This window comes from Buceros rhinoceros, unplaced genomic scaffold (assembly GCF_000710305.1).
Source record: "Buceros rhinoceros silvestris isolate BGI_N320 unplaced genomic scaffold, ASM71030v1 scaffold10055, whole genome shotgun sequence".
Classification (NCBI taxonomy): domain Eukaryota; kingdom Metazoa; phylum Chordata; class Aves; order Bucerotiformes; family Bucerotidae; genus Buceros; species Buceros rhinoceros.
Genome location: NW_010413428.1, coordinates 326 through 23,166, shown reverse-complemented (window position 1 = coordinate 23,166; position 22,841 = coordinate 326). Strand labels below are relative to the sequence as shown.

General features: G+C 36.9%; 1 protein-coding gene across 1 annotated transcript in view; it reads right to left on the bottom strand.

Moving 5' to 3' along the window:
* RFC1 (replication factor C (activator 1) 1, 145kDa) overlaps positions 1–17,205 on the bottom strand; it is a gene marked incomplete at its 5' end in the record, with an annotated part of 34,538 nt that extends 17,333 nt beyond the window's left edge. Inside the window, 3 exons of the mRNA XM_010136723.1 lie at positions 13,362–13,481; positions 15,288–15,363; positions 17,077–17,205. Of these exons, the coding sequence (XP_010135025.1) occupies positions 13,362–13,481; positions 15,288–15,363; positions 17,077–17,205 (325 nt within the window). The remainder of the gene's footprint in view (positions 1–13,361; positions 13,482–15,287; positions 15,364–17,076) is intronic.
* Positions 17,206–22,841: the final 5,636 nt, after the last annotated feature.

Below are 22,841 nucleotides of genomic sequence, written 5' to 3'. Positions count from 1 at the left end.
ATGATAAACAGAAAATCAAGGTGACTGAAATTTGAACCCTCTCCTTAATTAATACAACACCAAACTGAACAGCACAACTCTTCCTTCACATAAAATGTCAAGTACAAAGTTACCTTTATTTTTATTACTTTATAGTATTCATTAATAGAGTAGCTAATACAGGTTTTGCAGTCTTGTATGTTCTTAAGTATCTCTCAATATTACACGACGAAGCAGGGGAAAATATTAGAACATTGTATTTACAAAAGGCTTCTTGAATAAGCTTACTGGTTATTTTTAAAGCACTGTTTATATCTTATGAATGTTTTTAAAAATTGTGTTCAAGTGTTTCTGCTTATTCTCTTTTAGTCAAAAATTCTATGAGCTACTCTACAATCTCTAGGTTTCTCCACTGAAACACACCCTCTTTCCAGTACAGTCAAAACCATCTCAAAGAAATGCAGCCATTTCACAGAACACAGAAATTAGTCAAGAGGTCAGCACATAAAACAGATTCTTTTTCTATTTAAAATGAGGAGGAAAAGGGCATACACAGTCTCATTACGAATTAGCCCACAGATCACTGGGGAAAAAAACAAAAAAAACAAACCACAACACACACACAATCTGTATTTTCAGGAGTCTTCTATAGTAGCCAGGACATGGTCTTCCCAGCAATGAAAAAGAGAAGGAGGGTTTGATGGCCATTTGTTCACTCTGGACCCAAACTCTTCACCCAGTCACTCAACTGACAAGAGGTATTACTAAGTACTTCAAAGAGTTGTGCGTTATGTTGTGAAGCCTTACTGACAGTTATACAAATGAAACCTGTCACTGAAGCATACAGAAACCTACAGGTATCATTCCCAACTGATTAGACTAATACGACAGCACAGAAGGCAAACATCAGTGGACAAACTTCTTGGTAAGTGATAGAAGTTCACTTTCTTCGTGAACTCTTCTAAAAACTCAAAGTGTGCAAGAGCTAAGAAGCAAACTGCAAGGAAATCCCCCAGAAGAACAGTCACAGAAAGAATAAAGAGCAGAGACTTGGGAGGAACAGAAACAGAAGCCATCTCATTTGCATGCCTCTAACTGAAGTCTGGTTTTACTTTGCTCAAAATAGAGACCTTTCAGATGCTCCTCGCAACACACTCCATGTTCTAAACATCTGCTTTATAACTGAACTTATATTGACATTAAAATATTGACAATTAAAATTGACAGTATTATCCCCCAAATATGTTCATTTTCCATCTCTAATTCAAGCCCTCATACTACTTTTCATACAGAAATTTGTTTTCTTAATCACTTCCCTAAGTTTTGATGATGTCATATGTCCATCAGCTACAATTCTTGTTATATACTAGACAGAAATAAAGAGAAACAATCATTTTTTGTTTCACCCTTTCTCAATAGACTGTAGTAACAAAAGTGTTTTAGGCATTAGCTGGAACTTTCTGCTCCTGAACACTTAACTAAGTGGAATATAATAAGTACAAACAGGGATCTTAACTATTGCTGGGAGAGAAAGAAAAATAAAACAAAGATACATTTGTAATGGAGGAAACTGGTTCAGCAATTAAGCGAAGAATGCCTAAAGATAAGCAACACAGGGAAAAGAAAACTCAAGACCAGGCCATCAGTTGACAGCAGCAGGTTTTACCAGGAAGCTAAAAACTTTACTACACTTAACGCAATTTACTTTCCCTAGGCAACAGTAAATATCTTACTGCCATTTAGCTCAATTTAACAAACTATTACATAGCTAGGAGATTGGGACACTAGATGTCTTACCATCTACAAGAGCTCAAGGTCTGAATAGAAGACTGCTTATTTCAAACAATTTCAAAAATATTTTTACTTCTTTTGAATTTCAGATTCACAAGAAAATACATTTGCAGGAATAAAATTTACTTCTTACCAGAAATTAATAGTTCATGTAGATGTAATTACATTTATTTGTCTTGGGAAGAAGACACAAATCCTTCTGTGCTTCCCCATTCCCAGTTTTCTTGAGCTAAGGACTGTTCTAGGCTAGAAAAGAATCTTTACTCATCACTATTGCTATCAGAACATCTGCATGCAATATTGATTTTTTTCATTATTCACTCATAGCTACTTAACAACAAAAACCAACAGGATATTGCTTTTGCTCAAGTAGAAAGAAGCAAGGTAAATATAATTAAGTTTTAATGAAAAAGGATGTAGATTTGTGTCACTTACGATGCTGGCACTAAGTATCACCAATAATTAGAACTTTGTTTTAATTATGTCCCTCCTAGAAACAACAGAATTAGAAGAATTTATTGACTGCACATGGTGACTGAAGAACAACAACAGACTCACAGCACTTATGAACAGTCACCTATAGGTGTAAATAAAGAAAAGGCAGAATGAGAACATGGAAATAGTCATTAGGAAAAAACACCCTGATTCTGTTAAGTGGGTTACTCAGGCTACAGTTTAAAACCAGGTTCTGGATATTCATAAGCACATCCCAAATTTGCCTGATTTCCAGGCACTCCCCTTATTTCAAGTACTTAAGAACATCAACTTTTTCAGTACAACCTTAATGCTTCTTCCTTGAAGCAAACTGCTCACCCATGCCCACTGCCATTGAAGTAAACACTGAAGTTAATGAGTTGTACACTTTCATTTTATTTACAAGTATGAAGGTGACTTCACTTACAACTTCAAAAATTGATATCAAGAGTCCTATTACTGCTGATGGACTATTTAGGTCAATGCTTTTCAACCATGATCTGTAAAAGGAGAGAGGCTCTCTCATTCATACAAGCAAGCCAGTAACTTGGGCTTGTTTGTGAGGAAAATAAAACTGAAAATTGTATTCTTATAGCAATTGCTAGGAGAACAGCTGAGATAAAGCCTTAGGTGGGGACATGGACTTCACAAGGTAAGAAAGAAATATCAATTTTATCATCAACTAGATCACTTTTATGTTGCAAAAATCTTTTTAGAGCAGAAAAAGACTATTCCAAGAATGAGCATTTCCTGCTTACATCGACACATTTTTTTGTGTGCTATACTATGAAAAAATATCTGATGGGGATTAGCTCTGAATTACAAACACATGTTAAAACCATGTATTCTAGTCAAGTTTTCTGGGAATCAATTAGATGTGACAAAGCGAAAGCTAACCACGTGATTAATGGAACAGACAGCCATGACAACCATGAGATTGCTTTTAATTATTTTGGGTGCAAACACCACACATGAAGCAGGGACCTATCATGCCAGGCAACGTACAAGGCCAAACGACCCTGGCAACAAACAACTGTTACATCCTGGGGGGTTTAAAAACTATTTCATTACATTAAAGCACATCTGGCTTTTATTTTATATACTGTTCTAGCAATAGCACAGTTAGGTTAATAAACTAACACCTGCAGCCCACCTGTAGCAGTTTATTACTCCTCTTCCTCTTTCCTCTCCTCACCCTTTCTCAGCAGGCTTTCACCTGCTGATGACAGAGCAACACATGCAGTTGTTCCCTAACTCTATCAAAATTATTTAGGCTATTTTAGACATATGTTTAAATTCAGATAATTTTTAAAGGCTCAGGTTCAGGAATGACCTCAAGCCTATCTTAAAACGGGGCAATCTATTGCAAGAATGGACAATGGTAACAAGCAGCATAGGACAGATCCTCAGATGACCTTCAGAACAACATATTTTATTCACCTTCATTTATTATTTCTGTACTGTTGAGTTTCTCATCAGTACAGAACATAACTCCCTGGCTCCTGTTCTGTTTAGAATGCAAAATATTTAAGATAGAGACAACATTTTATTATGATGTTATAAAACCAATTCCTAATATAGACAAGAGATAGAGGTTACAAATTACTTGTACTTATTACAATAAATGTATGATAAAGTGATGATAATGTTTGTAGACTGCTACATAAGAATTTCTATATAGAGCTAAAGGACTATACCCTATCAAAAAAATCATTAAATCTACATTACTTGTGTAGAAAGACAACATTCTGGACATTCTTCAGTTTCAACGGCACCACATCTGCACAAGTACTTAAACAGCTCCTGTCCTAAAAAGCTTGCAGTCCAGAGAAGTAAGTATTGCTGACCAAGCTAACGTTGAGGGTAGAGGAAATGATGTATGTATGAAAAAGAAGTCATTGTATCAGGTTTTGATTATTTTAAATACATATTGGTCAATACTCAGTCCCAACACTTAGTAGGCCTGAGTTTTTTGTTCACCTTTTCCTTGAAGTAAATCTTTAAGAAGATCATCTTTAAGATAACCACCACTTCTCAAAAAAAGCCAGCAAATCGATTCAAACCCAGCCCCTGTAACTCTTCCCAAAAAGAACAGATGCTATGTGCGACTAGCAAAATGAGTTTCTTCTTCCACCTTCCTCTGCTTTTAAGAACACAGCAGTTGCAATCTACATTTCAAAAACTGGATCTAAATGACTGTACAGACTTTTATGTCATCTCTCAAAAAGATAATTGATTTTAGATGTACTACAAACATGCACTTTAAACCACAACTTTTAGCATGTTGCCTGCACTGACACGTCAAGGTTCTATGCTGTTACAGAAATAGCAATCTTACCAGAACTATTCCAGCATTAGTCCCCTGAAATCAAATTTACATTTGGATTTTCCAATTTTATCAAGATAAGTTCAAGAAGTTGCCTCTGTCATATCTTTCACTTTGAGGGAAAACATGATCCAAGACCACAATGCAGTAACTGCCATGTCTGACTGTAACTACACCATTTAGTGCCAAACTACATAGCCTTTGATACCCTTTTGTCCAGTACACACCAAATAAAATTCTTAGTAAAAAATGTATACTTATCTTTTTAAAATATCTTCAGTAAGAAGTTTTGGAAGCATTAAAATGAAAGCTGAATACGTTTCCACTGAAGAAATCGTCATATGCAAAACCATCAACTATAGCAACTCCCTCCAAACAAAAAAATGCACATTTGCCATTGAAACTGCTGCATTACCCTGGCATGCAATTAGAAGTTTAACAGTCCACTAACTCTTTCCAGTCTATTCTAGAGAGCTTTAGTCACTTGAACTGGTTACTTCTGCCGTAATAGCAGCTTCATGATTTCACAGCAGATCTGAATCCTCACCATGCAATGAAATTTCATGTTCTGATTTAGTTGTCTAATGTTGGATCATAGGAATATTCAGTAACACCAAATGATTAATTAGAAAACTAGGGAAAAAAAAGACTAACTTGAAAAAAATTCAAACAAGTATAAATGCAGTCATTTTTTCCAGCAGCAGCTCAACTTACTGAGCATGGTGTTCTGTTTCAGACAAAATTAACCAGTCTAGCAAAAAAAAAGTCCTCTTTTACATTTTAAACTAGGATTAACTGAGTCATTTATAAATAAATTATTACAGTCACAGGAAGTTCATAAAGGAAAGTGGGAACAAAAATGAAATTGAAAAGCTCTACTGCAAACAACATGAACTGCAAGAACTTTGGGAATTTTACTTTTTATCTTCTAAAAATATCATATATACCTAAGTGCAAAAATTTGTCATCCATTTTCACATGCTTCATGAAAATAATTAAAAACCTGCAAGAAACCTGTAAAAAAATCCCCTACATCTTAAAAATTTAACCACTGAAAAATTAAAAAGCAAGTTATAACATACGTGCACCACATATTATCTATAATATTAAAAAAACTTAATAAATTAATGTGAACTCTGAATCATAACTGGCATAAGAAAAAAACCCAAAGCTACAGGTAACTTATTTGCAGGTATTCATACTGCTTAAATGCCTACAATACTGCATCAGTAGTTCATATACTGTTAAAGAACAATGTTTTCCTTTTTCCAATGGTATAGAGACTTTGTAAAGAGAAATAACCTGCATGAGTCAGTATTTCTATAAAGTTTTACTCCAAACATTACTAACTACTGCCTCCATATTATGAGCTTAGGTCCTACATTAAAAATGTACTGTCTTACATAGGACAGAAGAAATATGATTCATTTGCACTTACAGGACTAAAAATATAAAAATCTTTTTAAGTATTAAAAACTTAATCTACCTAACCTTCAACTAGGTTCACAAGCCATGCTGGAGATGGAAAGAAAAACAGACATTGACTGGGAAGAAAAAGACTGTTTCCTACACTACGATTTCCATGGTACTGTTGTAAGCGCTCTCCTCTTGAGCTCTCAGTTTCTACTTCCCTGTACTACCCTACAGTGTCATGACCATTAATGTCACCTGGCTCTGATGTGCACACAAATACCCAGCAAAACATACCACCTGTATTTCACCACATCAGTTAGAAGATAACACAAATGCACAATATCAAAGATTAGATGTGCAACATGAAGACATACAATGAAGTTCCAAGAAATGCAAGAAGTGAACACTCAAGGCACAATCTGTGCCTATTTCTCTGTATTTTTGTCATAAAGGAAAAAACAGCCTGCATATGTGCAATTCACTGCTAGTTCACAGCAAGGGCATCCATTTTTTTCACTGTAGTTAGAAGTGTGCAAAAATTCAACTAAACACTGACGGGACAGAAAAGCCAAAGTGCTTGTTGCGGTCACGGAAGAGCTTAACACTTACAGGACTAGTCATCTCCACAGAGCTATCAGGCAATCAGATTAACACTGGATTGAAGATACCAACTCGGTTCCTTAATTTAAATATATTTACTACACCTATCCAAGGTAACTTCTGCACTCAGCTTTCAGAAAAATGAGAATTCACGTCATACTGCTTTCCCGTGGGAGAAAAGGATTAAAAAACATTAACTGCAACATCAGAATTAAATGGCAAAATAATTCATCGTAAGTTAGAATGCAGAGTAACAGCACAGAGGCTCAAACATCCAGTCTGCTACATGCCTGAAGGATTTTTTTTAATAAAAGTAGTATCTTATGTCATTAAAATCAATACACATTTACAATCCAAGCGCTGACAGTTCTATTAATAAAAAAGAAAGAAAACCACACACAGAAAACCCAAACCACAGAAACATTTCCATTTGAAAAGAAACCTGCTTCCTTTTCTAAACAGGTTAAAAAATAGTTTGGGCTTCAAAATATTGAAAGCAGTCTACAGAATCAATAGCTTTCACACATAAGACATTGTTTAAAGAAGGAACAAGAATGAAGCACATATGAAAATTATTTTTCCAGAAAGTTTCCTCAAAATAAATTTAATTGCAAAGTCCTGGCAGTCAGGTGAAGTCCCTGGTGACTGGGAAAAAGGAAACACTTCACCCATTTTTAAAAAGAGTAGAAATGAGGACCCTGGGAACTACTGCCCTGTCAGTCTCACCTCTGTGCCTCGGGAGATCATGGAACAGATCCTCCTACAAGCTCTGCTAAGGCACATGGAGGACAGGGAGGTGATTTGAGATAGCCAGCACAGTATCAGCAAGGGCAAGTCCTCCCTGACCAGATACAGTGATTACATCAGAGGACAAGGGGAGAGCTGTGGATGCCATCTGTCTGGACTTCTGTAAAGCCTTTGACACTGTCCATCAAAACATCCTTCTTTCTAAATTGGAGAGTATGGATTGAATGGGTGGACTGTTTGGTGGATGAGGAATTGGTTGGATGGTCACATCTAGAGGGTGGTGGTCAATGGTTTGATGTCCAGATGAAGATCAGTGACAAGTGGTGTCCCTCCGGAGTCTGTACAGGGCCCAGCGCTGTTCAACAGCTTCACCAATGACACAGTGGGATTGAGTGCACCCTCAGCAAGCCTGCAGATGACTCCAAGCTGAGTGGTAGAGTTGACAAGTCAGAGGGATGAGAAGGCATCCAGAGGAACCTGAACAAGCTGCAGAAGTGGCTCCATGTGAACCTTATTAGGTTAAACAAGGCCAAGTGCAAGGTCCTGCACGTGGGTTGGGGCAACCCTCAGTATCAATACAGTCTGGGGGATGAAGGGGTTGAGAGCAGCCCTGCAGAGAAGGACTGGGGGTCCTGGTGGATGAAAGGCTGGACATGAGCCAACAATATGCACTCACAGCCCAGAAAGCCAACTGTAGCCCGGGCCGCATCAAAAGATACATGACCAGCAAATCAAGGGAGGTGATTCTCCCTCTCTGTTCTGGTGAGACTCCATCTGGAGTATTATGTTCAGCTCTGGAGTTCTCAGCACAGGAAGGATATGGACCTGTTAGAATGGGTCCCGAGGAGAGCCACAAAAATGGGAGGTTTTGTGGCTCTCAGAGGGCTGGAGCACCTCTGCTGTGAGGACAGGCTGAGAGTGTGGGGTTGTTCAGTCTGGAGAAGAGAAGACTCCAGGGGGACCTTTTTGCAGCCTTCCAGTACATAAAGGAGGCTCATAAGAAAGATGGAGACAGTGTTTTTACTCAGGGCCTGTCATGATACCACAAGGGGTGATGGTTTTAAACTCAGAAAGGGGAGAGTTACACTACATAAGAAATTTTTTACAGTGAGTGTAATGAAACACTGGCACAGGTTGCCTAGAGAGGTGGTAATGCCTCATCCTTGGAAACATTCCAGTCACAGTGGACAGAGCTCTAGGCAGCCTCATCTAGTTGAAGATGTCCCTGCTCACTGCAGAAGGGGTTGGGACCAGATGACCTTTGAAGCATTCTGTGATTCTATAAATTGACAATTAAAACAATCATTTTGCAATCCAAACATATCAAGTGAACAGCACAGAACTACAGCTAGCCAGCTGTTTGACCATAACATCTTTTAACACACCTCCAAAAAGTAGTAAAAGATAACCAAGTACTTGTAAAAATACATGCATCAATGTGCCCATTATTAAAAACATAAATTCTAACAGCAATTGTTAGATATTAAATTGTAATGAATTTAATTCATGTCCTGCCATGTTTGAAATACAGGCTGACAAAGTAATCCTAATGACCCTCTTCTGATAAATTAATCCTGTTCATTTTTTATTCAATGTTACCACATTTAATTCTCAATATTGCTGTTATCCTAGATTCTGTAGAGAAAAAAAAATTAATCTTTAAGATTAAATTTTACTTCATCCATACGTCCGGTTTCCCCTGCTCAGGGAGGCAACTCCAGATCGAAGCAATCAGATACTCTCATACATTTACTATGTTTATAAAACTTCAGAGTTTCAGTACAACAGCACATTTACTATTACAGGACCTTTATGTCTGTACCATTGGTATTCCCAAACTTAAATTAATTTTAATGGGGTTTGCTCCTAAATACCTTTTATGTTGTCCTCTGCAACTAGTCTCCGCTTCATCACAGAATTTCTGCCAGAACCTATACTCTCATTCCTCAAGAGCATTTCAAGTCAAACTCGCTTAAGGTTCAACTATGTATTCTCAACTGACCTTTCATAGAATACATTAGAGGAAAGCTGGTACACAGAGTGCTATTTATCACCATTAGCCATTTTCACATAAGTATAGCAATTTCCATAAGCATATACGTTAGTATTGCCCAGGAAGGAACAGTGACAATTTTTTATTCCCCTATGAAACGTTTCAGTAGAGGACGTGCTTATTCACTGACAATCTGCTGCTTATTTTAACCAGTGTTCGGATGTGGGGACTTCCTTTGGCCACCAGTACTAGCATTCAACTGATTTTTTTCTGTTGTTTTTTTTATTTGTATCCCTACCCACCCCATGTTCTTTATATTAAAAGAGCCTGTATTCAGCAAGCACACTCACAAGCTATTCTCCTCTTGTTCTACCTTGTAAGCTCTCAAGAACAGTTTTCCAGTAACCTGCAACCCTACTCGGTGTCTACCACATTCACTAAAAATAATTCACAATTCCTGCCCAAATAACCACCTGTGATGAAAACAGGTGAAGTTCACCACATCATAATTACAGGTCATCTTCTACAAACAAAGCTCAAGGTTCCATTCTTCATACAGTCAAAGTGTTATTTTAACAAGTACAACAAACACTCGGATTTTTCCCCAACCCACTAAGACTGTTCTATCAACAAAAAAAGAAGGCTCTTTTTTCCTCTTTCCTCCAGACACCAATATACTAAGTATTTATTGAATTTAAAATTGCTTCATTAATAACGAAGTATTTCTTGGAGAATTACAAACTACTAAACTGCTATTGACTACTTGAGCCAAAAGGCTCTTTCAAACACCCTGTCACAGACAAAAGTCCTTGAGAAAGAGATTCTGATTTTTGAGTAAGTCCAACAAGGGTATTCTTGATTTAAGTTTTCAGCGCATAACACTAAAAACAAGAAAAGGACAAATGCCTAAAAATTTCATTAGGACATTTTCTATCCACTATTACTATATTCCTGATTTTATAAATCATGTTTATCTGAAGCTAATAGCTGTATCAATACCATTAAAACACACTCAGCCTGACAGCTCCATTAAGCTGAAGAAACAATTTATCCATATTAAATTAAACAAAATTCAAGCATTAAGTGTCAAGGTTATAAAGACACTGTTTTAGTGACAGACCATTAAGTCAATTAAGTCTTTGTGTGTACTTAGATAACAGTAACCTTGCACCATGGTTTTCAGGGATTTCACTAATAAACTTGACCCATGTTCCCATGGTATCCTTATGCAGAAAAACTTGATTACACCACTTTGATTTGCATAATAAACCTAAATCTGTAACGCTTATTCCACAGGCATCTGATCATTTATCTGCTCTGGGATCAATGCTGTTAAAGATACTTTTTAATTAGGAAAGAATTGTTAGCAAAACTGTCAAAGGAAGCAAAGTTTTGAGTAAAAGGACAAAGTGTTCAGGACACTTCGGAAAACTGAGCTTATTTTAATATAGGTCATAGCAGAGCTAGATACAAAGTCAAATATCTAGGACAAGTAAAATAAGCACGATCCACCTTAGAAACAGATTCTGAAGAAAGGCTGTTGAAGAAGGTATAGAAAAAAAGCCAGTCAAGCCTCAATTGTAATGGGATACTGCGGCAAACAATCCTTTTCTTGTTCTAAAAATACGTAGTATGATTATAGGGAGATAATGTTTATGTTCAACAATGACCTTACCAAAAAAATACTATACCCAAGCAAGGTCTGGATTCACTTTCTCATTATGTATCCTAAAACTCAAAGAGGTATCACAGAAGAACTGGAATTCTAACACTTAAAAAACATGTTTTGGATTCAAGTCTTAATTTTATCAGTTTCTAAGAATCCATATAGAGGAAGTCCTGCAGCTAATAAAGAATTCTAGGACACAAATACAGACCTGGTAATTACAGCCTCAGCTGAACTCAGACCAGATATAATATTTAATCACAGCAGCAACCAACAGAAAGCACAAGCCTCTCTCATTTCAAGCCTGTTATAGTAATCAGAGAGACATGCACCACAAATTATAAGAAACACCTCTGCAACCCAAATGCGTCCACCTCATGTTGCAACTCTCAGAAAATTCTACAGCTTATATTGCACAGGTGATCAGAGCATGGTAACCAGCATCAGATATCAAAATACCTACTTTTACCTGCATTATAACAAACCAATGTGAAATTACAACAGTTCCAGTGCAGAAAGAGACCTTAACATTTAAAAGCCAAACCAGAAAAGATTGAACCTAACATGACAAGAGATTTAAGTTGGGAAAGCTACCAGCTCTGAACAGCAGACCATTCGAAAAGCTTCTAATTTATCCAGCTGAGTCAAATTTAAAATACTTCCAATCTATGTCTTTCAGTAAAACAGGAATCAAATTCATCCTATCATGAGAGTCTCAGTAAGTGAAGTCTTTCAGCCCATATATAGTCTTAATCTTCAGTTAAGTGACAGATCTCTTAGACAGAACAAGCAATAGTAAAAACAGCCCTGGAGATGCAAGTCTCACATTTATTTCAAATATATTTACCAAAAAAAAAAAAAAAACCACCAAAAAACCCAAAACCACCCAACCCAAATCGCACAACTCTACGTACCAAAAAATGCTCACGCACACACATTCAGGTCAACTGTTCTCAGATGCTAACAAAGTGTTCAAGTCCATCTTCAAGAAGTACTGAAATACTAAGCTAAATACTAGAAGCTCTGTTAATTTTCTTCCACGAGTGAATTTTACAGAATTCACAAAACCTGAGTATTTTCCCCTATTCTGGTGGCATTTATAAATATATTTGGTTTATAAATAAGACTGAGTCTACATAAACAGATGTTCACCTATCAAACAATAGTAACTAATGCCACTGAAACTTTTCCATACAACCTCAAAATTAGTAGAGGAAAATGCACAATATAAAGTAATTGGAAACAAACCTGCCTCGTGATAGAATTAAGAGCACAAGGGAAGGGGGGAAGACAGCAGAAAATAATCAGGTTTTTGTTCGGGAGCTAAGAAGGAAATATGTTTAATGAGAATTCTGCAGGATGAAAATTCTGTAACAGTAGATTAATATCTCTGCTGTAAAATTACAGTCAAACTCCTCTTGAGAGCACCAAGGTCAAGAATCACACAAAATGCAATACTGAAAGCAGTCCTAAGGAACTACAACTCTGCAAACAACTAAAACAAACCAACACATAACACTCTTCAACCAAACCAACAGCTTGTGGTTTTAGTTTAACTATGCAGCTTAAAGAGACTAAGTCTAAACCAAACTGCTGAGAACTTAGCAGTTAATCACTGTCAAAATTTTTTTCAGAAGGCTAGAGGAGACCTGAAAATTATCAGGAATGGTTAATTACATGCACTCCTTTCCCAAGAGCAAAAATAGGTCCAGAATTTGGAAATCAAAGACTGACTGGTATGGTATATACGAGGTGTAATGCAAGTTCTTGTAATAACTGTTTTTTCCAATTACAGCTCTTCCTAAAAGTCTAACCAACAAATAATGCTTTTTCAAAAAAGTGTTTGTGTTGATAAGGAAGTAAAACACAAACCCCAAGAACCTTTGTGATCACCAACGTATTAGACAGAGATTAAAGACATGGAGAGTCAAATACCAAGAAAAACGAAAATCTGAGTTTTCAAACCTATTTATGGTAACCAACAGTCACTTCACAAAGCGTTCTAGTCAGCAGTTTAACATACTAGTCAGCAGTTTAACTATATCAAAAATACTTCCTTTACTTAACTGCTTCCCTTAAATTTATGGAATATTCTTAAGCAGGGAAATGTTAGCTTACTAAATTATATGCCTATTCAAATCCAGCTAAGCCACTACCCAACATCACCTCAGTTTTGCCCTGCTCCTGACTTTACAATACTTGAGGCTAAACTTCTGAAGTGCTTTTGGTTAGCTTGTTTAAGGAGAACATAAAACCTAATAGTGAGAAAGATTAATTATGGCCATATTTTAGAGTATGAGTCAATCCATCCCATTTGTAACACAATCCACCCCACTGCAGCTGAACATATAATGATATATTTCTTCCATTACCTGTCTCTGAAATATAAACAACAGGATCCCGCTTTTGAACTTTACCAGGTTTTGAAATGTCTGCTTTTTTCTCAGATGGCTTCTTGGATTTTTTCACTGACTGCACCTCCTCTTCTGAATCTGTATTTTGACCACAACATACAGACTTTAATAGATCACATAACATTAATGTGTGTTCATGTATATACGCAACTCATTGAGAAAAAGATGTCACATGTAATATCTGAGCACAGCTTTGTTCTTCTCCATCAGCTAATAGCCTAGCTATCATTTACTCCAGCATATACGTAACTGAATTAAAATTTGGTCAGAATTCAGTCTACGCAGTGTTGTTTACATAACAAGAAATATTTTGTTATTTATTCCAGTAACTGACATGCCTGTATAAAAAGCTTTCCAAAAATGAATGCAACTGTCATACAGTATCACATCAGATTACTAAAAAAAAAAAAACGCAAAATATACACCAACCACCACCACGAACTTTTAACATCAATTAATTAGGCTGATTATACAGTATCATGTTTTTCTGGTGCATTCCACAACACCCATTCCAAATGCTAACAACAAGCTAAAATAGATCACTGAGGTTGTACTCCGATTTTTCAGAACACTGGTAGACTGCCATTCACCTCACCAACCATCCTCCATATCCCAAGTTTGAAGTGTGTCAAGACACCAGACTCAAACCACTGTGGATTATGTATCATAACATCCAAATGAATATGCAGCACAAACTGAAGAAGTCAAGATAACTAGCAACTGTAACAGAGGATTACCCATCAAAGCCTACCTTTTTCCATGATATCACTAACCATATTGTAAATATTAAAGAGAAAGGCACACAGACTTTTCCAATTTCAAGAACTTAAAGCACTAATTCTCTCTTGCTCTCCTACTACTGAGCTAGACTTTACAAAGTCTCCAGAGAATATCAGCACTTTAAAGGCAGCAGTTGAGTTACATATTATAAAACAGTTTATCTGAAGATTTGAACACATTTTTTCTATATAGAATATCACACAAACATCTGTCAGAATAACGCTCATTTTTCTTCTACATTTTCTTCTAAAAATACAAGCTGAAGTCTTCAGTAAGAGTCAAAAATTGAAGGAACTCCTGCAGTCTTTTCTCCAGTATCACAACAAATATTCAAGGTTCAGAATCCAGTCAAAGAGGGATTAAAGGATATCACAGCTCAGAAAGATTAACCTAGAAATTTCAAGCAAGGGTTTGCATTTTTTGGGAGGGGGTAAAGGGGTTAGTTTTTATTGAGTTGGAATTTTTTAAGATACAAATGCTACTAAAAGGGTTTCCTTTATTATAATACTCCAAAGAATATTCTTAGAATGTGATAGCAGTGCTTTAATTTGTACTCTACATGTTCCACACTGTAAACTTAAAACTATGGGATGAACTAGATGGTTACCAGATGGGGTTTTTTAATAGACACATAAGGAAACACAAGTTAGCCTTTTAAAACAATACTCATGCAATGCATAGAAACGTTAATTATATCATCAGCCTCCTGTACACAGTATAGGGTGTTGTTTATCCCTAACAGAACAGGAAATCTGAAACTCCCCACAATTTATATATGTCTTCACTAAAAAAGTAGATATGGAGTTTTGATAGAATCGCCTATCTGAACTCTTGGGTTTTTTTGGTGGGTTGTTTTTTGTTTAATCATTTGTATTTCTTAAAAGTTAATTTGCACTTTATATTACCTGCATGGCACACACTGCACTCTTATTATTATCAACTATATTTAGCTACCCAGCAATAATTACAGGGAAAAATGTTTTTAATTGCATGTACAAAAAAAACCAACCACAGCTTTCTTTCAGATGTCCCATTTACCTAATTGACCTTGATTGCTGATGTAAAATATACAAAAGAGCATTCAGAAACAACTGTCAACACTACCTGAATCATAGATTATTCTTCTTTTCTTGTTTGTTCGCTTTTGTTTGCGATCATCTTCACTGGGTGAATTACTCACCTAAGAGTAACAGACCATTAGTTCAACCAGTAAAGCTTTGGTTCAGTTACACATGCAAATTTATGAGTTTCAAACAAATTCTAACAGAAAGTATTTACTTCCCAATGTTACATTTACAGTCTTGTGCTAACTCATGAGTAGGAGGAGGAAAGGTGCAGGGCAGAGAAAATAAGGAAGAAACTGCAGCAGTAAAGCTCAATGTGCTCCAAGCAAATCATGGATGATTACGTTGAAAATAAATATTCAAGTTTAATGCCAGCTAAAGTAAAACAGGTTTTTGAGCACTTCCAACTTTAAATCCAAAAAAGAAATTGCATGGTCCCACCAGAAACAGAGGTGGCATAGACCAGTATGTTACTTGTACAGACTTCAGCTTTCACTTTTGTACCATTCTGGATATGGCTTTGCTATAACCACCAGAATTCAACACAACTTCAGAGGAAAACAGCACACACAACAGTTGAAGCTAGACTGATTTCCTACTCCATGTCCAGGCTGCTTGCAGTTTCTCCTTTCACCTGTTAAGCAGTACAACTACCGTAAGAGATCACACCAATGGTCAGTCAACAAACACGTGCCATCTAGCAGTAACTAGTCTAAAACTGTTAACTCAAGTTAACTGTTAAACTCAAGGATTTTTTTTCTTAAAAGACATTGACAAGTTTTAGATATTTAGAGAAATCACAAGCTGCGCAGAGAGTTTCCTGGGCCTATCAAACTACCAACTATAGCTACAACTATGGCTACAAAACTACTTGTTTTGCAGCCGTGCAGAGCTGCAAATGCTTCTAAATGTAAAAGTCTAGAAAAAACCCAACACGTTTCAAAATCCACATTCAATTCTGATCTGAAACATGTTAAAACCTTGATATAATTGGAGAATTAAAAAAAAATAGATCAATAAGATAATTCCTATGTCTTTCAGTCCCACTGGATGGTCCTTTATTTTCACATTAAAAAATTAAATTATACAGCCAAAATATTTTTAAGTAACCTCATACTTGATTGTGATGCTTCCCATTAAACATTCCATCCTATTGGAAACCCTTCCATCCTCTAAGTGTTTGTAAAGCCCTTTTTATAGCCACTCCTTTCTTTTTTATACCAGTTCAGATGATTAAATGAAAAGTACTCCTAGACTAGAACCCAACCTAATCTTAAGCTGTCATTTTACAAAATTTGGTCTTTGCAACAGGTTTACTTAAGTAACCCCATCCAAGAAAGGTAGTGTGAATGTCTCCCACATAGGTGTTTAGAAAACACCTGGTTAAAAACCCGGCCAGAGGGCACCTACGCCACAGACTTTTAGCTTACTTCAAAGCTTGACATCTTTATGCTATGTACACATCTACCGTGCATAAGCTTCAATTTTAATTAAGTTAAAAAATAAATAAGCAAGCCACTTGAGAGATCTGTGACCTATGGCCTCAATAACTTCACATGCATCAGACTGTTCCCACATACCACCTAACCGTAACAACTTCTACCTATCTCTCCTTCGTTCTACAACCCGAGTATATTTTTAACATCGGCAGTCTTCTTCACCAAAGTTTTGCTGCTAGAAGTTAATATGAAGTGACAGTTTCTTCCCCGTCTATAAAACTAACTAACATACAGTCCTATGAGAACTATGACTTTAAAAATGCTGGAGATACAAGCATTCTCTACACCAGAGAAACCAAACACTTTGCAAATAACAAAAGCAAAACTAACCTTAGTCTCCTTTCCCCTTTTCTTCCCACTTGAGGGTCCTTCACCGTTTTTAATTTTTTCACTCTTTTTCACAGTCTCACATTCTTGTCGCTTTCCAGCAGGTACAACACCAAAGAATTTCCGGATATCCTAGTAAAGGCAGAACAGATTTATAAATTTTCAAATACAGATAGCTCTTAGAAGTTTCACACTAAAAACAGCAATACACTTAAATTACTTTCTAAACAGCTCTGTTATAATATTTGTTGATTTGAATTTGTTAATTTGTTGAAATTTTGTTTAGAATTAAGAAAATGAAGACCACCTAGTTATTAAACACAGCTGCTCAGTCACCACCCCTCCTTTCTCTTATCTTTGAATCATGGAAGAAGTTTATTTCTCCCTTAGCTGGACATTTTATCACCAACACACACGTCAAAAAAAAACTTCCTTTAGCAATGAAATACAGTGATTTAAGATGTTCACTTAAATTGTTTAGTTAAAGTGATCAACTTGGGTATGAAGTACTGTCCAATGTAAAAACATTCTAAAAAAGCACAAAGACCTAGAAAGCAGTCAAGTAGTGGGACATACTGCATCCTTCATCTTTTTTTTAAGTTTAGGACAGTAACTCTCATCTCACTAAAAAAAAAAATAGGCAGCAAGAAATAGATTAAAATTTAAACAAAGGGAAAAAACTTAATACAAAGAGTTCCGAAAAGTCTGTTCTGGAACCTTGTTTTAGTGTCTGGCCACACACAATACAACCATAGAAAGCTTTCTAAATACATAAAACCAGCAGTTGACACTTCGATTTTATAAAGAGCGCTACTGTACACACAAAACCAAACTTCTGCTGAAAGAAAAAAAAAAGTATTTCAGCTTTATTAAGAACAAATTGAGAAAAATGTGTACCTGATTGGTATCACTACCTTCATGGGCAGCAGCCATTTTAGAGAAAGAAGGGACTTAAGATGGCCTAAATATATAGCAGGTAACGGGTGTGGCTCAGGACTACATGCCACCCAGCTGACAGCTATTCCCCACTACAGAGATCATCTGGGTAGTCTTCGATAATTATAGGGAACTACAAGTAAAGTAGTAAATTCGTAAGAAATCTCTGTAAAAGTCTGAGTGACAAGAAGGGGTGTTTCAGCCTCCTTCCCTCTCACCACCTGGTGGTTTGGATTTGGATCACCAGAGCCTACAGGGCTTAAAATCAAAGGATACGTAATTTGAAAGCACACACAAAATACGGGCCATATATAGATTTATTTAGTGCATTTAGCTTAAAATAACTTTCTAGAATCAGAAATGTTGTTTCCTGTAAAAATCTAGACTCTCTGTGTTTAACCCGCAGATAATAATATGGTTTCAGCAATGGTAGACTGGGAAGCATTCTTCCTTAATGAGACTTCACACATTTTCATCTATGGAATTTATGCCTTGAGGCATAAATTTTCAGCACTCTGCTATGTTACATGTATCCCTACAATATAAATGCAGTCCTATGTAAGCTCTGAAAATTGACTGCCGATGCCCATAGCTAACAGATTTAAAGAAAGCATCTATTTTAAAAGTCTTGAAGTAGATTTGTGGTATAAACCACTCAATCTTTATTATTGACTTCTTTTTAGGCTTAAGGTAACATAGGCAACGGAAAAATTGATTACAAGTCTCATTAGATATTTCATTAATTATTATTATCTTTTCTTTTAACTTAAATGCTTACTGTAACACTGCAAAATAAAGAGCCTTTGAAGTTTTGGGTTCATTTTTTATAGTTTTTACTTTTAGGCTGAAACTATTGGAAGAATGAATAATTTTAGATCAACAGTAATGTTCTATTCATTCTAATGTTTTAACTCAAAACTGTTAACTAGTAAGTGAGCTGCTCTGCAAGCCCCACATGCAAGATTAGATTTTTTTTTTAAAGACTTACATAAGGAAATACCATGGTATCCTGGCTTACGACATGCACACTTAATAAATAAAACATATGACATTGACCTGACTGCCCCAGCTTCTTCCACTATTTTAATATCACTGTTCCTAAACTGCTAAGGCCCAAATTATGAAAGTAAATTATTATTTTCTGCCTCACCAGTTCTCATGAGCTGTCAAGTTAGTTCTTCATAAATACCTTTAATTCACAAAATGAATGTCATAGCTACAAGCCTTGCTACATTTAACACGCTATAAAGAGGACCTAAACTGCCACTTCAAACTTTTTAAAAATACTATCTAATCAGGGTCAACTTTACAAGCTGTTTTCCCCAAATCGCTTCATAAACACCTAAAATAAATGAGTGACAGTCAAATGCTACTATCTCTGCTAATGCAGGTAGTATTTCATTAGATTAACAGGTCAAATGAGAATAAACAGGGTTTTTTTGGTCTTTGTATTCAATGCAGCATCTTCTACCCATTAATTAAGAAAGCACCATCCATACAATACTATTTTTTCTTTGAAAATACTGTGGTGATACAGCAGCTACATATTCCAAAACTGCTTTCCTATGTTAACACAACTCATTCTATTCCCTTGATGCAAACTGCACTTCAGTCCTCAAGATACAGCAAGTTTTTTTCCTTTTTTTTATTGTTAAATGCTTGTGTTAAGGAGTTTTTTAGAAAACACTGTGGATACTGAAGTGCACAAGCCACCTAGGCTTCTGAAGAAAAGATTGTATTAGGGTAGTAAATTTTAATTTCCCATATGACCATCTAGTTCTGAGTGACTAAACTACTGAGCCCTATGCTACAAAGGAAAATTGACGTCTATGTACAATCTTCAATCTTCAGCGTTACAAATCCTCAGTCTTCTTCAGCTATCCTGCTCTTCAGAATAAAAGGTATAAAATAAATAATAAAAGAATAAAAGTGGCTAACCTTGTTAGCCACTCCTGGACTGTAACAGCTGGTTAATTCAGAATTGCTTGAGAGAAAATTATGCCATAGTGTAACAACAAAGTTACCTTTCAGTGAAGCTTTTGTCCAAGAATCCTAAGAAACAGATTCTTCATGCCATTTGTTAAGAAATGCCAGATAAATCCATAATTCAGTGCATAACTAATTGCAGAAATGAAGCAATAGTAGTATCTAACAGACTGATTCCCATCTGACAAGTCTGAAGGCTATTTATGAAGTATTATATAAGCTCAGATCCTAGGTAGGATCTCTTGCCTCCATTCTGGGTTTATCTATTTAACATACTCTGACTGACCATCTTATTGGTATATAATGCCATGCCAATATATGAGTTCACCAGGTGGGAAAACTGCCTATGTTTAGATTTTATCTATGCTCATTCAAATGAAGAAGGGCAAGTACCAACATAAATGGCAAGTCCTTCTGGCACATTCTCCCAAAAACCAGAGAGGTCATCAGCCTTGTGTATCCTGGAGATGCACTCAGCAGCATGGCTGTCCCAGCTGGTCCCCTTGCCCAGGAAGTTACAATTAAAGAGGCCAGGCTATGTTAGTGTGGCTGCCCATGGGTGTTTCAGCAGCAAGAAGAAGACGTGTGATTTTGAGCCGTTCCACCTAGGTAAGAGGTTCCTCTAAGTAAGAATTTCTGGTCACTCTCACTACACTAGGAGGGTAATTGATACGCAGCATCTGAACAGTCTAAAAAGCTGTGTCAGGTGCACTGGATCCTGCTGAGCTATCTTAGTAACTGCATAATCTCGGTAATGGCTGTGACATCTAGCTCTTGCCAGTTTTGACTACTGATTCAATTCCTCCACCTTATGCAGTCACAGAAGGCCATAGCAATTAATCACGTCAGGTTGCAAGCTTTCTCTTGAAAAATTCATATTTGTCTGTTTTACAGAGGAGAATATTATGAATAGAAACTGAAACCTGTTTGTAAGGTAGTACAAAGATGGGTTACTTTAAGAGTTTGTTAGGGTGACTTTTTAAGACTTTGGTACCCAGCTCAAAAAGGGCAGTTATAAAGATCATAAACTCTCCATACTGTTTTTTCCTGCATTTCAGAAGCATCCTAAACCAAAGCTCAGCTACTCCGACACTTTGGCTATAGAACTATCTCAACCTAACCATAACAGGCATAGCGTTTTTAGAAGACTAGTGTTCAGTAAGGCATAGTGTTTTCCAAAATAACATCATATAGTTTGGTTTGCATCTCAAAATACAATATGGGATAGAAAACTGATTTTCACCAACCCAGCTCAATGACTGTGACAGAAAGAAATGCACTGTATTTCAGTGTGCCCAGGAGGATCCTGCATCAAAGGAATCATATTTATTTACAGTCTGCCTATTTCAGCGCAAGTTGTGTGCAAACCTGAGCTCTGACATTTGGTATGTCCAGAAAAACCACACTAACTGAAATAAAAGTTATAGTACCACTTCAGAGAAACCAGTAGTACTTGCTTGGATGGCTGTACTTCATTAGCGTTTACTAATAGTGGTAGCTGCAGCACAGGTACTATACAGTATTATTAAAGCAGTATCAGTTATAAGTACACACCAGCTGATGCCACAGCTCTGGCCGTATGGATGCCTCTCTCAGCTAGAGGCAAGTCAAGTCACCACTGGAGTCTCTACTCCCCATCATTCATTCCCTCAGTTGTACCAGTATAGGTCTCTGCTTGGGAACTGCATCAGGCCACTAATCTGTGTAAAAAATTAATTCCTCCTAAAACAAATAGGCTCATTGTGTAACTGTACACGCATCAGCTCAGCACAGCTGAGAACATGTTGCAGAACCAGTGCAGCAGGGGCTACTTATGCTTAGCACTACATGAAGCCTGTTTGCAAGGGTATGATATTAAAAGTCCAATGTGCTTGTGGTGCCACTCCATGCACAGAACAGGCTACCCAGTTACTAACATCACTGTGGTTTTGCCTCTACCTCCACAGCTGTGGCAGTGATGGTCATACAGCCTCCTCCGCACTGAAAAGGGAAGGGGCTGAGGCAACTGCTCTCCTCAAAACAACGGCTGTCTTCCTCCCCTCTAGGGAAGTGCCAGACATTGAAAGATATGTGACATAGAGAAGATTACATAGATGGAGAAAGCCTTTGTCCCAGGAAGGTGGGAAAAGAAGAGGCAAGTCTTCTGGTAAGATCCATATTTTGAAGAGGTGATGGCTGGGGAACAGGAATGGCAGACTTGTCTTTGTACATAAAGTCATCAGCCACCCCTAACAAACTATGAAAATATCCCAGTTTAATAGTTTCAGGATTCTTAGTGCTGGCAGATCTCTGTCACTACCATGACAGACTCAGACTCTACTGCCCATCGCTGCTGAGCATCAGGTGCAAAATGTAAACAAAAGTTAAACTCTATGTAGAGTCCAAACCCAAAACTGAACCTAACTGGCTCTGAATGGCATTTGTAGTTGAGCCAGTAAAACGTGCACAGGCTCCATTCGAGCAGAAGCAAGTTTATCTGAGCCAGACGAAGAGGGGACATCATCTTATAATGGTTACCAGCACTTTGGAAAGCACACACACAAACACATAAATATGTACGTTTACAAACTCTCTACAACCTACTGAGGGTTGCAGCATTCACTACTTATAAATCAGTGCCTCATTCTAGACTTTTAAGTTCTTTTCTCCCCACTTGAACTGTTTTTTTCTACAACTAGTGCACACTGTCTAGCAGCAGCAGCACCCTCGTGTATGGTTTTACTGAAATTAAAGGAAAAGTCAGAACTCCGGCAGGCTGCAGTTGGAGCAGCTAGCTTGTCCGCCTTTCACCCGCACCTGTCCCGCACAGGACAAGCCCACGGTGCGGGCCAAAATCACCCCTCGGT